The sequence below is a fragment of the Vulpes lagopus genome, chromosome 23, assembly GCF_018345385.1.
Source record: "Vulpes lagopus strain Blue_001 chromosome 23, ASM1834538v1, whole genome shotgun sequence".
Classification (NCBI taxonomy): domain Eukaryota; kingdom Metazoa; phylum Chordata; class Mammalia; order Carnivora; family Canidae; genus Vulpes; species Vulpes lagopus.
The window spans coordinates 17529406-17547395 of record NC_054846.1 but is presented as its reverse complement, the minus strand read 5'-3'; the positions used below and the strand labels follow the sequence as shown (position 1 = coordinate 17547395).

Below are 17990 nucleotides of genomic sequence, written 5' to 3'. Positions count from 1 at the left end.
ATAAACCTAGGACACTTGTGATGTTAAAAGCAAAATGTATCAAAGTGCACTGTACATAGTGATTTATTTGTTAAAAAGCACTAAGGGTTTTTTTCAATAAAATTATCACTACTCTCACCAGAAATACCATAAATGAATGGAAGTGAATGAATCATCAGGAGAAGCAAGTCTCATTGTGAAATCATTTCTAAAAATATTATTTAGAATACTGAGCGGGGAAAATTCTAGGTACACTAACAATTTCAAAATGAAAATATTGTGAGACAAATAATAAGAAAAAGAAAGTCCTGTGTTTTCACTTGTAAATGACCTCAGTAATTCTTAATGGATTTATTATAGTAAGCACAAATAATCAATCTGATTCCACCCTCTCCTAAAATCATCATTCTTTCATACTTTGCATTATACAAGGATATTTAAATCCCAATAATTTACTCAGAAAGTTTATTATGAGACAGGGCAACTTTGGTAACTCCTTGAATTCTGAACCTTTTGCTTTATTACAGAAGATAAGTTTTAAAAAACTCTAGGGACAATTGAAAAAAAAAACTGTAGGTTTTTTACTAAATTGTTTCATTCTATCATAGAAAAAGAATGCAGCACAGATTAAGATAAACACCTGATTATCTGTCTTGAAGCCTCCCAGAATATGCCCTTTGAAACAGTGAACTTTATATTCAAAGGTCTAAGTCAATGTTAGTGCTGTTATGATGCTATCAAAGTGACTATGACCATCGCCATAAACATCGATGTTGTGTCAACACAGAAATGCTGTTTTCAAAGGAATAGTGTAAATTAAAAGGAAGAGAAATTCATTGTATCAAATTTTATAAAAGATCTGATAAAAAAAAAAACCCTCTGCTTTTCAAAGTAAAATAAATAAGTTTCCCATACCCCCTTTTAAATGGTAAATGGCAATGACATTTTTCTATCCAGAACACCCTGGAAACAAAAGAGCTACACCTGTGATTAAAATATACTTGAAGCCAGATAAACAAATATGTTAAAGGATACTCAATTTTGATTTTTAACATACAACTCCAAGGAAACGTCACAGCCACTTAATAGTTTTGCAGGCTGACCTTGGAGAGCACCGAGTTCAACACGTTCACCTTAAAGGAAGAAACTGAGGCCCAGAGAAGCTGTGACTCACCGAGGTCACAGTTTTGTTTGTGTCCTGGCTGACAGGGAAACTCCAATCTACATGACACAACCAGGTCCAGTGTCCATCCTCAAAGCTTTACATTCAGCCTCTGTCATAATTTACTTTACACTTTGGTGGTCAGGCAATCCACTCACTAGCAATGATTAACAGACAGATGGCTTTCGTCACCCTCTCACAGGATGCCCACAGACGGAGATGAGGACAACACACACTTCACAGCCATTACTCACTTCTATCGGCTTAAAAAATTAACTAGAGAAGAATCATTTTTCTTATTTGAAGAGGGCACTCCTTCCTCAGCATAATATTCAGTGAGGCCAACAAAATAAAGAAATAACCTCTTTTTTCATTAACCGCCAAAGGGTGTCCAGAGTAAAAGAGACTGGCAATTCTCAGTTTTGGGGTCTTCAGACATCTTTCCACCCTCAAAATGTACTGAGGACACCAGAAAGCCTTTGTTTATGTAAATTAGATCTACTGGTATTTACTGCATTAGAATTAAAACTAATATTCATTTTGAATCAATTAAAACTAAGAAGTCACTGTGTTAACATAAGCCTATGTTCATGAAAAAATAACTATGTTTCCCAAAACAAAAACTTGAGTGAGGAGATTGGCACTGTTTTACATTCTTGCAAGTCTATTGTCTCAATAGAAGACAGCTGGATTTTCGTATCTACTTCTGCATTCAGTGTGTAGTGATAGGTTTTGGTTCAGGTATATGAATAAGATCTGGGTTCACATGGATAGGTTGTTGGAAAAAGGAAAAGCGTTTTATTTTACCTTTTTTTTTTTTTTAAAGATTTTATTTATTTACTCACAGACACAGAGAGAGAGAGGCAGAGACACAGACAGAGGGAGAAGCAGGCTCCATGCACGGAGCCCGACGCGGGACTCGATCCCGGGTCTCCAGGATCACACCCCAGGCTGCAGGCGGTGCCAAACTGCTGCGCCACCGGGGCTGCCCAGGACAAGCATTTTAATGGTCATTAGCAGTAACTGCATATGTGATTCTTTGACACTATGTTGAAAACTGCCAGTCAGTAGTATCTTAAAGGTTAGTAGCAATGTGGAATCTGAAATCACATTAGTGAACTTTCCATACACGATTACATGAAAAACTATGGTCCACCCTCCATTTTGAATGGATCTTTTACTGATGCATGATCTTTCACTCCACAAACCTCCTTGAAAGGGTCTCAGGAATCCCAAACAACAATTTAGAGTTCAATCAAAAGATGGAGGTTATCATGAAACCTCGTAACAGACACACACTGCCTTGATCCTCCACAACCTATAATTCTTTCATTTATTCCACATCCCCCTGAATGGGGTATCCTCATCCCACATTAAGATATAGACAAAAAGGCTGGATTTTGATCCAAAAGACACTAAAATACGAGACCAGTGATGAAGCATGGACGAGGTTAAATGAAATATTATAACATGTGGACTGAAATCTAGAAAAAAGATGTAAATATCTCCTGATCCTTGAGCCTTTATTCTGAGAATGATCAAAATAAATAGGTTTGGATAATACTCACCAGAAAAAGCTGTCAATAATCGGTAAGCTACAAGAGACTTCATAACACAAAAGCTTTTGTTAGTAAAGTTTTGGGAAAACTTATACTAACTAGCACAATACAACATGTATGTAAACAAAATGAACCCCCTTTGACTATATTAACACCTATGTGAGGAATTTTGGAATACTCCAGAGGAGACACTGAACAACCCCCTGGGGCCCACAAATGCAGAGGAGACTCAAGGTCACTGATTCACATTAATATGTTTGAGGCGATGCATCACTAGAACATTGGGAGGGACTTCAGGAGTTGAGTGTAAAACCTACAATTAAAATGGGAGAAATAGGATGCAGAACAAAACAAAGCAGAGAACTAATGATTTTATCTACTATGGCTACCAGAAATATCATTACCCAAAGTAATAGCCTTCAAATCCATTAAAGCAAATAAATATGTTGTGGCAAATGTATGATGCCTATTCATGAAAAATAATAGAGTAGAATTTAATAAGAATTATCAACAAATATTTCTTCCAACTTATGTATAAAATATTTCTTTAAACTATTTTGTATAATTTCATATAATGAAATGAATGAAACAGAAAACTACAGATTATGTAAACTAATCAAATGTTAACAGTAATAACGAAAATATATACAATACCTATCGCATACCAGATAATGTGCAAAGTGCTTCTCATAAACTAACTCAATTATCTTAACTCCTTGAGACAGGTACTATTGAATTCTTTTTTTCTTTTTTCTTTTTCCTCCAGATGAGGAAACTAAAAGCCCAGAGGTGAAGTGTTATACGCAAGGACACAAAGCAATTAAGTGGCAGATCAGGGATTTCAATCAGGACAGCAGTGCTCATAACTACCAGGCCATACCCCCTCATACCAACTCACTAAAAAGTCACTTACAAAAATAGTGACATCATGTGCAAAATTTCCTTCTCTAAAAGTAAAACACAGCAGTAGCAGGAGCCCACATGCTATGTTTGTTTCTGACGAAAGCCATGCTATGTTGCACTATCTTGCATTACGGTTTAGAATAGAAGAGATAGAGAGGGTATCAGAATATGATCATTCATGCTATCAAGAGCTGTAATAACCGATCCTTCAATGGAATGTTTGCTTCCATAAAGGCAAGAGGAGCAAAGTTTGAATCAATGATAAGGAAAAAGAACATATGAACTAAAGTTTTAGCTTTTGGCTCATAACAAAACAGAAGGAGAAAAAGAAATACATGTAAACGTAATTGTTTACATAATTGTTAATGGAATGAACATAAGTTTTTAAGGAAAACATCCACATATTCCCAAATGCTGAAGGAATGAACCATATCTAGGACATCTACTCTATGTTCAATAAAGGGATCATTTATCACAACCATATAATAAAAACAGTACTGAAACAAAGTCCAATGCAAGTATTCATTGTATAATTTAGAACCACCCTTTACAGCATATCAAAAACCTCTTCCTTGTTTTTTCTAAATATATAGAATATGCTATCTGCAAAAAGGAAAGTCAAGAAATATTTTACAGTTAGTAAAGTATGTCTTCTTGTAGATCTTAAAAGTTAAAAATATACCAACTCAAAACTGCAGTGACATATTTCACTTCCAATATGAGTAAGAAAGCAAGACTGTCCACTTAGTAATTTTAGATGTGCTGAGTCTTTAAAAGCCCTCAACAGTTAAGGAAATGATTTATTTGTATGGAAAACCATGACTTATATACAAATTAAGCTACCCAGAAAAGGACGAAGAGGGTGTAGAGCTTGTGGGTAACCGATTTGGGGTTCAACTTCATACTTCACAACCAATGAAGTGGTTAATAATAATAATAATAATAAAAAAGCTAAGAAAAAAGACAAAGACCACAAAGAAACAAATTGAAAACAATTCTAGTGAACCAGTGTACCACTAAAGAAAAAAATAATCAAGCACTAGTCTGCTAAAACATATATAGTCACAGGCAGTAGAAAACGGACTTTTCCCGAACACCTACAACAGGCAACGTGCTATAAGGGGGAGGGAATATCCATACATATTCCTTCAAAATCAACACAAGTATTTTCTTAATTTTAAGAACTTTTTGTTTCCTATTTCAAAACAGCAGTATACCAAAAAGGAAAGAGGGGACACTAAATGACCATCCTGAAAATAAAAATAAAATGAACTGTGAACTGAACAGTTCAATGTGTTTAAATTTATCAACTGTAAATACTAGTTTTTTCAACATTTTATAAAGCCGCGATTTTCAGAAAAGGAGAAAAAAAACAACTTACCTTGTTACGTTTTCTGGAATGTATTCTAGAACTGGATATCCATCACTTCTTCTAGATGACAGGTCACCATGTGATTTCCATGACTCCACTAAAGTATTAACAGGAGGAAAGGAACTCAGGTGTTGGAAAGATTGGTCTCTAGCCGATCGTGATAAAGATATTGTACCTTGAGCACCAATCCTGTAGTGAAAGGACTGTCCACCTGAATTCACACCAACAATAGCAGATGATGGGATGCTGGCCTCTGGGTAATAGCTCCCATCATCTGGTTCCTGTTTAATACCCATTGGGAATCCACTGCCTTCACAGTTACCATCAAAGCCGGGCACAGGTGGTCCTAAAATTCCTGATAGAGAATAATAGTCTTTATCATCCATAAAGGAAAAATATGAGCCATCCATAAATGGAAATGGATTTACTGTTGGATTCCCTTTAAAAGAGGTGCCTGAACATGAATGCTTGGTTGATTCTTGTTTTATTGGTACTGAGAATGGGGAATCAGAATTTATTTTGTTATTTCCTCCTAGACATGAGCTACTAAAAGCTCCATCTGGCTCCGGTTTTATGTACTGGACAATGTTAAGCTGGCCAGTCACACCATTGGAGATGGCATTCTCCACTTCCTCACTCTTAGGAAAGGGGACCTCTTGAGCACCTTTCTCCTGTGTGTCTGGACTAGGAACCACATCCCGGGCCACACTGGATCCAGCAGGAGTGCCAGAAGCAGTGTAGCTGAAGGCATTGTTTACAGGGCTACAGATAGATCCCACAGTACTAGCAGTTGGACTGGAAAGCGTGGATCTGTTATTTGTGTTGGAAGGGCTGGAAACGGAGCACCTTGAGTTGTTGATGTTTGCAGGGCTAGACACAGAGGATCGCAGAGTGACATTGTTAGGACTGGAGACTGGAGATTTTACACTGCAGTGACTCGGAGGGCTGGATATTGGGGATTTCATGCTACTTAATGGACTTGAGAGAGGAGAGCCCACGTGTGCTGGGCTGTGCGATCTGGAGCCTCGATTCTCAACGTTAGGGGAGCATGTCAAAGGAGTCCCCTGGGTGATAGGGCTGTGCACTGTGAAACTGCCAAAGCTGGCAGAGGTGGAGGACACAGAGCTGATTCCAGCAGGGCTGCAAACTGAAGACGTCATGTTCAGAGGGCTGCAAACAGATGGGCTCTTCTCATGACACATGATAGGGCTTTTAACAATGGCACGCATGACCCCACCGTTCACAGAGCTCCCAGAGTCAGACATGAAGGATCTCAAGGGCCTGTTCACACCACCTAGAGTGGAAGGATGATGGCCATTTTCTTTGTAAAATTTCACCAGCTGTTCAACATTTTGATAAATCTTTGCTGGACTCATGCTTCCTTGTTGGTTCTGCTGATCATAGGTATAGTCAGCATCTCTTACAGAATCCATGTATAAACCCATGGACTCAGCCACAGTCGCCGAAAGTTCCTTAGACTCCAGCTCAGTTTTAATATCAGATGTTAAAATCCCAGACCGATTATTGTCTTGCTGAAGGCAAGGGAGTAGTTCGTGTTTTTCTTTGCTGCTTCCTTGAGTACTGTTGTTTGGAATAGCACCGGAAACACAGCTTACGTTGACAATCTCCATGTAGTTATTCTCATCGGTCCTCTCTGTAGGTCCCAGGGAAGAATGTTCCACAGCCTGAGAAACTTGACCCCACCGTCTTTCCATATCTAGACCTTCAGGGAGACTGTGGTAGCCTTTGGTCTCCATAGCTAACAAATAAATTTATATTAAAAAATTGAATTAGAGTCATTTATAGCAATATTACTCTAGAAGACATTCTAAAATTGTACTTGCTGAGCTATACATACATATCCTACTTATTATAAGCAGTATTTCTACTTATAATTGTTGCCTTTTTTATGTGCTGTTATAACAGATTATTGACTATAACTTGTCCAGAAGCTAGACTATAAGCAGCAATCATATAAAATTATTTTGCATCTAAATAAAAGTAACATGTTTGCTATAATACAGCCTTTAGATTTGCAAAGAATATCTACAAATGTTAACTTATTTAATATTCAGAGTAATCATGGGGACTGATGAAGCAGGCAAGGATGAAACGAAGGGCTTACTGATGTGGGTGACTTGTCCAAGGTCAAAGGCGTGATAAGTGACAAGTTGGGTTTAAAACTAAATCTTCTAACTCTAAAACCTTTGGTGTCTCTCAAGCATATGGAAGCTGCTTTCCATATTGCATACGAGGCTTTATTAAAACAATACAGTAATGCAACCAATGTTACCATTTATTAATAGGAAATTAAAGTTATCAAGTGGATTATCACAGGAAAACTAACTTATAAGAATGATTTTTTAAAAAAAAATAAGGTTTTCTTAAAATGGATTACTTATGAGGATACTGTAATGTCAATTCCTAAAAGATTCATGTATCCTGATTACTTAAGGCAGTCCATATAGCTCCATAGAGAGGCAGTACGAGAACTCGGGAATGTCAGCACTAGATTCTCCATATTTCAATGCTGGCAGGGACTTTGACACGCATCCCTACTTAGTGGTACCTCTGCTATAAAGACTTCTAGCAGAAACAGTTTTATTTTCAACAGTAAATGGAGGAAGTTGAGATGAGTCTTGACAATTTATGTGTTCATTCATTGAACAAATATTTACCAAGTGCATGCTACATCCTGGGCCTACAACCAGTCACTGAATCTATAGTGACAGACAAAACAGGCACAGTTCTCATCCAAGGAGCCCACAGGTTTTTTTTCATCTACACAATCACATCCATTGACTCTCTATAAAATTATTTCATAGACAATATAATTATAATAGGTTATATTTACATAATCTTATAATTATACAATTCCATGCAACAGTATACGCCTCGTATTTACCCTAATAACCGTATAAGATTAGTAAAAGTATTATCTAAATGATATATTGGGGAAACTGAGGCACAGGCTATACAGCTATGTGGCAGAGCTGGAATTTGACCCCAGGTCTCTCTCTAAACCGAGGCATCTCAACCTTGGCACTACTAACATTTCGGGCCTGATAATTCTTTGTGGTGAAGGTCTGTCCTATGCATTGTAATATGTTTAGCAATAACCCTGACACCTACCCACTAGATTCAACTAGCACTCCCCATATTCAGCTGTGACAATCAAAGACATCTCCAGACATTGCCAAATGCCCCCTGCTTTGATATGTTTCTATAGAAACATATCTTAAAGGAAATTAACTCATTCTTTGTAAAACTTTCATTTATATATTCTAATATACAAAACTGCTAAAATCATTACATATTCATTTGTATTGTATTATGTATGCATTTTTCAAATCCTTTCAGGTGTGTAGATAATTCATGCCCCAAATAAAAGTCTGATATAGTCTCTGCAGTTCTGTACACCAATATTACCTTAGGCCTCTCATTCTTTTTTTTTTTTTTTTTAAGATTTTATTTATTTATTCATGAGAGACACAGAGAGAGAGAGAGAGAGAGAGAGGCAGAGACATCTGCCGAGGGAGAAGCAGGCTCCATGCAGGAAGCCCGATGTGGGACTCCATCCCGGACCTGAGCGGGAATCAGATGTTTAACTGCTGAGCCACCCAGGCATCCCAAGCCTCTCATTCTTTTCCTCCTTCAGCCACTCACTACTCCCATCTCCCTTAGCTTCCCCTCATGAAATGAGACTAGGAAGTCCTTCTGCTACAGAACTTATATTAACTTACCCAGGAAAATAATAGAATGGCTCTACTAAATAAACTGGCAATAGATTATCACAAGGCTCTCTAAGGACATATAATGCCTAAATTGTCTAGGTATTGTAATTATCTCTTCACTGTATTCTATACTAGATTTTAAGTCCCCAAGAGGCAGAAATTTTATCAATTTCACTACTGCATCCCAAGCAGATAGCCTAGTACAAATAAAAAATGTTAACTCTTATAATCAATACTCAATTTGTGAACATTAAAATCTAGCCTATAACCTTTTACTTAAAGAACATTATTCTATGAATTCCTAATCACAAGTCAATCACAAAGCAGGGGAAAATAAATCAAATTACAACAATTTAGGTGTTTATCTGGTAATTCTACCCAAAAAATTGAGTGTGGATAAAAGACAAGTTGAAATAAATATACAGTGAAATGGGACTTAAACTGCTAATACTGACCTTTTCTTCTTTACTGAAAAACCAGTTAGCTGTAAACATAGGTTGAAAAATAGGAGTATTCTATGCTTCTACTTCTATCTAAGAATATTCTATCCTCCCCATAACAAAGCTGAACAGATGCATATCTAAGGTATAGATGTTTCAGGTCCAAATTCATCAAACACCACAAGAAACATGTCTATTCATGCTCAAAACTGAACATCTTCTGTGTTCCATACCCCCCTCCCCAAACCTGTCTGTAAATCCACATTCCCTGCCTTGGTGAACTGCACCCCTCTCTCCCCTAATGCCTGTAAACCACCCTTGCCTAGGAACTCTTGCCAAAGGCCTCCAAAGGCTCCAGCCTCCCCACCTTCCAACTACAGCGCCATTCCTCATCTCCACTCCCCCCGCCAACCCCGCCCTACCCCAAGCAGAGTCTAAAAAGAGAATCCCATCTCCAGATCCCTCCAGATCCATCCTCCAAACGTTCTTTTGGGAAGGATGATCACTTACTGCTTTTTTGAAGTTTCACAGTGTAAATCTGCATGCTAAACTCCTGAGAAGTTTTACAGTGCAGAAACCGGTTTCCTTTTTATTCCAGCGTCCTCTACATAATTTGGCCACGGCCCCCTTTTTCCACAACACCTACTAATATTCTAAGGGATGACTTTCATCACTCTGCCCTAAAGCAGGAGCCAAATCTCAAACCTGTGAAGACTATATGACGATTCTAGGAGAATCTACATGGGAAATAGCAGACAAGTATAATATTAAAGCACTCTACAAGGAAGCACCTTTATCAGCTAACATCACACAGCTGATCACAACTTTCCAAGTCCTGTTTGGCTAGCCTTGAATTCTTAACAATAGCATAAAACAGCCTGCATTTCACCACATTATTGACAGGGCTATCATTAAAGAATTTGCAAAAGGCTTTGCTGAAATCTAAATTAGTTCTGTGTAAGGTACTGTCTTCATCTACCAACTTAATGCACCTCTCAACAAAGAAAATAAAGGTTGGCAACAGTCAGGCACAAAAGAATAGATATCTAGCGTCTTCATGGCTTCCACTGCCAACATTTTTTAAGATCACCGTTTTTAAAAACTTAGGAGTATCAAAATATTTTATGCTGAATGCCCCCCTATTACTTTAATCAGTCTTTTAATCAGTCTTCTCTGTAAACAAATAGATTATGTTAGGCATTTATTTCCTAAATAGTCCAGGAAACTCAGATTGTCTTTTTGGAAGTGGCATAGCCATGGCTTGAGCAGAATTTCAGTTAGCCTGAACTTACTAGTAAATACTGAAAATATCAGTTGATGAATATACTCCTCATAGAACTTAACACCCCCATAGTAAAGGAAAAGTTGTTACTAAAGTATAAGATGAAGCAGACACAGGTATACATATCCAGCTTATATAAAATCAGATTTGTCTCCCTTACAGCAGAAATGTTAACAGAGGCTCTCTAGGGACAGGGACAAAAACCATTATGACCCTTTAATTTTCATGCAAATGGCCTCCCCCAAAACATAAAGGAAATTTCCAAAAGTAAGGAAGAGCTATTCATATGCTCTTAAAAACTTTTTACAAAGGAAAAACCTGACTTTAAAATTTTAGGTTTTATAGTCAGTGTTAAACTGCGCTCTTCCAGAAGGAAATAGGTTTGCTTTTTTTTTTTTTTTTTTTTTTAGGAATATTAACAAAGATTCTTGTGAATTGACATTTTGTCTGAAAACACTTTCACTTTTAAGCCCCCCCCCCACAGTCTCATTTAAAACATACCATTTTCTATAGTTATTTCACTTTAATATGGCATCTTAAAGACAGAACCTTAAGAATTTCACAATTTTCACTAGTTGCACGGCTGTCAAAGTTTGCCGTATGTAACTATTTTTCTGTCATCCTCACTACGGAACTATTATTTTGTCCTCTTCTTTTATACATGGGGTAAATGATAGAAACCTGCCCAAGGTCACCTAAGAGAGCGGGAGAACCAGTTAGAACTGAGCACACCTGATTTCTATTCACTCACCTAATTCACTGAGCCACCTGATCTTTCCAAAAATCCCCAAGCCAAACTATGTCCCTCTTAAAGGAAAAAGCTCCCCTTTATCTTTTTTTGTAACTTCTATCCTCAGGCATTTCAATGATAGTGTGCCTTGAACCCAAACATACAATTAAAACTTCACAGAACTTCACAGATGGGCACGCTGTTATCATTATTATGTAAATGCCATCAATAACAGCACCTAGAGAAATGGTCATACAAATGTTAAAAAGCAATTTAAGTGCATTAGGAATTCAGCGCTCCCAAAAACTTGTCTGGTAACAAACAAAAGTTCTCCTGACTTCTAGGTCATAATAAATAGTCAAAACTGATGGTGCCATAAACCATTTTGATTTAAGCCTGGTCTTTTAAAATTCAGTAGGGAAAAACCATGCACTTAAGTTCAATAGTAGGGTACTGATGACACCAAAAGAAGCTTCATCCTTTCTCCCCTGCCTTTGGAATTACAACTGATGCCACAGAAAGCATTAGCCTCTCTCAAGAGTTTTATAAATACTAGGGAACGGGAAATGCACGAATTTCCAGAGCCCCCTTCAGACAGGCTACATCAGGATCTGTATCTCCTTCAACTGCCCTTATCCGCTACACCTCTAGCTCAGATGTGGGTGCTTCCGCAATTGATAGAGGAAACAAATATTATTCAAACGCCCCTTAAAAATCGTATAAGGAAGACGATCCGAAACTCATCCTTGGGGAAAGGGAAGGGTGGTAGACCTCCCACTGCCAAAGGCGGTTGAAAGCTGCTCGTTAGAGGGCATTTATCCAAAGTGGCCAAACTTTCCCAAAATAGTCCTCTGGCGGCCAAAGGGGGTAAAAAGTGGAAAACCAAAACAAAACAACAAGCACACAGCACCATACTGACTGTGCCTCCGGATTACGCAGCCACTTCTCCCTGCAAAGTGCACGCTCCCGCGCCGCGGCCGCCAGCCGAGTCCGGCGAGCGGCGCCCCGCGGCGCACCCCTACACACCTGCCTCGGCCGGGGTCCGTCTCTCGGCGTCTACCTGTTGCAGCGCTCGCCAACGCCACGACACCCCTGCTGCGGAGCCCCCCCAAATCCAACCACATCCAGGCCAGCGAGTGCCGCTCTCCCTGCAGCGAGAGAGCCCGAGGCTGCAACGCTCCTGCACCCAGGTGACTGCACGGGCTTCCTCCGAGCAGCCTGAAGTTGGCTTGCGTCTCCCCGGTCCAATGACACCCCGGGCGCGGAGGGGCGGAGAGGCGGGGGCAGGGCCAGGGCCAGGGCCGGGGCGGGCGGAGTGGGAAGGGAGAGAGGGAGAGAGGGCGGGCAAAGCCCGGAGGGGGAGTGGGCCAGCTCCAGGGCCGGGGTGGTCACATGTCCAGATAAAGTTCAGGTTGCTATCCCGCCCCCCTGAGCCCTTCCTATTGGCCCGGAGGGAAGCAGGGCTCCACGCCGCACAGGCCAGGCGGGCTTCTCATTGGACAACCCCGGCTGTCAGTCACCAGGAGGGCGACATGACTGATACAAAGTTGCTGCGACACAGCCTAGACTCGGCAGCTCCCTTAAAGCCGCAGCCACGGCGGGCGCCTGGGGTGCCGGGCAGCAGCCGCGACGCCGAGCGCCGGGCACCCTGCACGCGCCGCCCCCCGCCCCTCTCGCTCGGCTGCTCCAAACTTGCTCGCTCCCACCTGACTATCCTCCTGGCTGACCTCGGGCTAACTGGAAAGACGTGAAAAGTGTGGTGACGCGGAAGAAGTCGGTTTTCCCGAGATCCAGCCACCGTGTCGTTCCCTCATGCTGTCCACCTGCAGCGCCAGGTGAGCGGCAGCCCTGGCCCAGGCACCGCCCACGGCGTCCGCGCGCAGGGGAGGGCTCCGAGTGGGCTCGCCCGGACCCCCGGGGCTCCTCTCCCCGCCCCTTCCCTCGGTCCTGCGAGTTACCTCTCAGCAGAGCGGCCGCAGCGTCGCTGCCCGCGAGCAAGAGGATCACGTTCCCCCTCGATTTGAATTTCCTTGTTTTAACCGTGCAGGAAAAGCGGGTGATTTCAGCGCAGCCAAAGCCCTTTAAACGCAGCCTCTCTCCCACCCCCACCAAAAAAAAAAAAAAAAAAAAAAGAAGAAGAAGAAAGAAAAAAGAAAAAAAAAAAAGTGCCAGGGTCAAGAGCTACTGCTCTCCCTCTTTATGATTTCGTCGTTTCATTTATTAGTTTAGTATTGGATTTTTCCACTAGCTCAATTTGAAAGCCATCGAGGATACTCGCTTCTTTATAATGGGGGGGGGCGGGGTGTGCACACAATTGGGAGAAACACATAGGAGGGAAAAGGAACCAAAGTGTCTTCTAAAGCTCGAGAGCCTGCGATAAATTTGTTTCCCTGCAGCCGCCCCCACCTCGACTTTCCTCTCGCCCACCCAAACGCTGGAGCTACTAGGCAAAAGGAAGGGCTTCTTAACTTTGATTTCTAAAGACTTTGAGGCTCCGCGTCTGAGGCTCCGTTTTAGGCTCCCCGCTGGCCCAGAGTCAGCGCCAGTGACGTACACACCTAAATCCGGGCCCCCGGCCCTCGGCGACCCGCAGCCCGGCGGTGGCAGCTGTGCAGCCCGCCTCCCGCCTCACCCCTGCCTCGCCCCGCCGGAGTCAGAGGGCCAGGGGGAGGGGGTCACGGTCTGTGCCCAAGGCCCCCCCGCCCCCCCCCCGTCCTCCCTTTACTGTAATTAAGCTTCGGGATTCCAGACCCCCCCCCCCCCACCCTGGAAGACTCGAACTCCCCGCCGCTCCACGCAGGGAACTCCCTGGCGGCGGGGCGACTCCGGCGCTCAGCAGTGCCCTGTGCGCAGCGGCCCCCGGGACCCCGCAGCCGGGAGTCCCCGCCGAGCGTCCCAACTTTCCCGCGGGGCCCGCCGTCACGCGCTCTCGGGGCCGGGCGAGCGGTCTGGCATCGATCGCACCCGGGCCGAGCGCGGGCGGCGGGCAGGAGCGAGGGGAGTCCCGGACCGAGCGCCGGGGCAGGCGAGGGGGGCGGCGGCTCAGCCTGCGCTGGCGGATTTATTATTAAAGGAATGGACGTGTCTCTTTCACTAAGTTTTTGCGTCCTTTTCGGAGGGCCGGTCTTGCCCTGGATCGCAGCTGCTCGCAGAATCTAGGTTAGGTTTTGCAGGGACGGCCGCCGCGGTCGCTCGCCTGCCGCCCAGCACCCCTGCCCCGAGGCGGCCCGGCGGGCACCCGGTCTGCGGCCCGCAGCCCACCTCGGCGCGCCCGCCCGCGCCCCCTGCGCGGCCCCTGCCCTCCCCTGGGCCGCCTCTGCGCTCCCCGGGCCCCCTCCCGCCGCTGTCAGCGCAAAGTGACTGTCGCCGCACTCACCTTTTCTAGGACATGGTGGGGAAGCTGGGGCGCGGGGCGGGGGGTGGGGCGGGGGTGAGGGCAGCGAGACTCCCGCCGCCGCCGCCGCCGCCGCCGCCGGCAAGCCCAGAGCTAGCGAGCAGATCGGCGGCAAGGATGAGAGGATGACAGTCCGGCAGGCGCCCTGACGGTGGGTAGAGCAGTGGACCGGTAGTGCTGCTACCCCGCAGGGGGCGGCGAGGCGGCGGCGCCAAACCGCGCCGAAGGGGACGCGAGCGCCCGCCCGCCCCCAGCAGCGGCGGCCCGGCCCCGAGCGGGCCCCTCTCCCGGGGCTGCTGGTCTCCCGGGCGTTGCCGGCGGCCGCCCTGGAGGCCGGGGAGCGCGGCGGCGGGTTCGGCGCCTGAGCCCCGCGGCGCGGCTCTCCGCGCCCCCTCTCCGGGCCTGGGGTGGCCGGTGACAGCTCAGGCGGCGGAGCGTGTGTGCCTGTGTGTGTGCGAGGGGGCGGCCGCAGGGGGAGCCCGCGGCGCCGCGGCCCCCTCCCCGGGTCACACCCTCCGCAGCGGGAGGCGGCTGCGGGGCGGCTGCGGGGCGGCTGCGGGGCGGCTGCGGGGCGGCCGGCCCCCGGCTGGTGGGCGCGGGGTGGCGGCGCCCGTGGCTGCCCGGAGGCCCCGGGAAGGCGGAACCCCCCGCACGGCACCCTCCGGCCACCACTTCGCGCGTCCCCCCAAAGTCCGGGCCTGAGCGCGCGCCCCGGCCTCAGGTGCGCCTCCCACCCGCGGGGGGCAGCGCGGCCCGGGGACCACGCGCGGGGGGCGGGAGGGAAAAGTTTCTTCTCCCGCTCGCCCGCCGCCCACCCGGGGAGGCCGCCGCTCTGCCCGCCGCCGAGCCCGCGGCGCCGCTGCCCCACCCCCACCGTGGGGGGACGCCGAGGCAGGACCGGTGTCTGCGCGCGGGGGCGCGGGGGAGGCGGCTGAGGAGCGGCGGCCGCGACCGGCGCCCGGGCCGTGACAGCGGCTGGCACGCGGCGGGCGGTGCCTGCGCGGGGCGAGCCGAGGCCGGGGCGCCGCGCCGGGCCCCCTCCCCCTCCGCCCGCCGAGCGCCGCGCGCCCCCGCGCCGCCCCGCGCGCCCCCGCGCCCCGCGCCCCCGCGCCCCCGCGCCCGCCGGGGCAGGCACCTACGCAGACGCGAAAGTGAAAGGGGGGCGGCCCGGCCGAGGGGGCGGGCGCACGGCGGGGGGCAGAGGACCCAGCTGGGACCCGCGAGCCCGGGGCTCTCCCGCTGCCGCTGCCGCTGCCCTGCGGAGCCGCCCGCCGCCGGCGGGCTCCGAGCCTCCCCGGAGTCCCAGGTCCGTCACTCTGGGCCACGCAGATCACCCTTGGCAGGGGATGTGTGCGCCGGTGTGCGCGCGCGTGTTCGCGTGCACTCGCGTGTGTGAGATACACGTTCAGCCCGGCCCCTCCGCTGCACCGTTACGCTTAGCCTTGGTGGAAAATTTTTTTTTTGTGGGGGGGGGGATGGGGGCGCATCGTAAATGTCACCGTCACTCACAGGCTTCCGTGCCCGTTGTCCTGTATGATGTAGAGTTTAAAAACCCCGCGAACTGACCCCCCCGCACACACCCCTTTCCCGGCTTGGCACTTCTTTCCCTGCAGGATCTGTTGACCACCACCCTAAACCACCACCAGCACCCCGCCCTTCGCAGGTTCTTTCCCGTTTTGTTCCCAAAGAGCTGTGAAAGTTGCTAATCTCTTCCCACGCACAACCGTGTTCAACACGGAGCTGCCCTGTTAAAACCATCACGGCCCTTCTTCAAGCGCCTTCCCACTGTCCCGATATCCAGCTCCCCTCTGCGTCCATCCCCCACATGTACAGTATGGGCACTGCCCGATTCTCAGATGGCTGAAGGGGGCATTTTGGCCTCTAGTAAAACGACCTTTTGCCTCAGCTCCCTTCTTTGTAGGGGATGTAGAGTTCTTAAAGTATTAGGTTTTAAGCGAAAGCAAGAAAATAAGAATGCATTTTCAAATGAACATATCGACGATTAATTACAAGTGTCTACTGCAGAAACTGAATCTTGAAATGCAGAAAAAAGTAAGCTGGATTGGCATTGGTGGGTTGCTAAGGTGTACAGAAGGACGGGTGGATATAGGGTGAGGCATGTATATATTGAAGTACAACATTAATGGTGGAATCTAGTGGTGGGTATACAGGTGTCTGCTGTAAACTTTTTTGTATGCTTGAAATTGTTCGTAATGAAATGCTAGAGAAAACTCTTATTTAAGGTAACCTATATAATGTGAATTCTGTTTACAAAATTTGCAAATTAGGTATTGATTATTCCTTCCCACTTTAAAAAATGATTTAACCTAAACATTCTTTACTTAGATACCCTACCACGATTCTAATCAATAATTTCCATTACAGACAACTTGTCAAGGGATCAGACTATGGCATAAAGTAGGTTATTATAAGTGCAACATCTTGGAAATGTAGATTTCTTACGTGTTTTTTCTTGCCCATTCTCAAATGTTTATCTTCCCTGCCTTAAAAACCATTTGGTATTATACAACTAAGATTGAGTTTTAAGCATATGTAAATATTCTTTTGAAATTTTTTTCACACCAAAATAGCTAGGAGTGGGGGGCATATGCCCATATATAGCAGCTTCTCTTGTTCTTTGGGAGGGATGTTAGGGGATCTAGCAATTATTAACAGGCAGATCTTTGGGGGATATCTGGGTATTTAAATTAATTTGCCAGACGTTTGAACAATTAAGTTTCCCTCTTCGCTTTATTTTGTTGTGCTGTCCATAAGACGAGAGGTGGTCCTGTGCCATGAAGGGAGAACAACTCCAGGATAAGATCTGTGGGTCCCTCATCTGAAAAGAAGGAGACACTTATTTTGGTTGGAATCACCCCACAAGTGGTATCTCTGAGACACTCCATCAAAGATGGGGGTGCAGGGTTTTCTGTTTGGAATATTCTTTGTGCCAATGCTAGTTAATAAGGAGCCCTAACACCTTAAAAAAGTGTATGCCTAGAAATGTCATTACTTGCTTGTTTTTTAAGCTGTCTCAACAAAGTTTGTTCTTCTCAGCCTTTTGGATAAGCATATTTTTCTCTTTGCAAAAGGATGAAAATGTGTTTTTTTTTAAATAAAAATTAAGAAAGGAAAAGAACAGAAAAGGAATTTAACTTTATCTCCAAATAGAGACAATTTACAGCTGCCAAAGAGTCTTAAATCCTGAAGCAGCAACAATAGTTATCTCCCTTTTGACAATAGATCACCCTCAGTCCACAGTCGCTGTGTCTTAAGACACCACCCTCCCTCATCCCATTAGTGTCAAACTCTCTGAGGTTTGCCACCATAAAATGCAAGACTCAGCGTTTGCAATTTACATGTGTGACATCACATCCTCTATTATATAACTTCAGATACAAAGCCTAATATCATCTAACTTTGTGTTGGAAAAAA

At 45.4% G+C, this 17990-nt stretch overlaps 1 protein-coding gene and 1 long non-coding RNA gene across 5 annotated transcripts in view; one reads left to right on the top strand and one right to left on the bottom strand.

The window, feature by feature from the left end:
* NR3C2 (nuclear receptor subfamily 3 group C member 2) overlaps nt 1–14670 on the bottom strand; it is a 330212-nt gene extending 315542 nt beyond the window's left edge. For 2 of the 3 annotated variants that reach the window (XM_041738024.1, XM_041738025.1), the window contains exons 1-2: nt 14538–14670; nt 4985–6734 (exon numbers count right to left, since the gene is read on the bottom strand). In XM_041738024.1, coding sequence (XP_041593958.1) covers nt 4985–6732 — 1748 coding nt within the window. In that variant the 5' untranslated portion in view covers nt 6733–6734; nt 14538–14670. Of the gene's footprint in view, nt 1–4984; nt 6735–12187; nt 12421–14537 lie in introns of those variants that run through there. The other variant, XM_041738026.1, reaches the window with a different exon arrangement.
* Nucleotides 12587–17990, top strand: part of LOC121481068 — a 79294-nt gene continuing 73890 nt past the window's right edge. The window contains exon 1 of one of the 2 annotated variants that reach the window (XR_005985180.1): nt 12587–12996. This is a non-coding gene — a long non-coding RNA (uncharacterized LOC121481068). Of the gene's footprint in view, nt 12997–14571; nt 14707–17990 lie in introns of those variants that run through there. The other variant, XR_005985179.1, reaches the window with a different exon arrangement.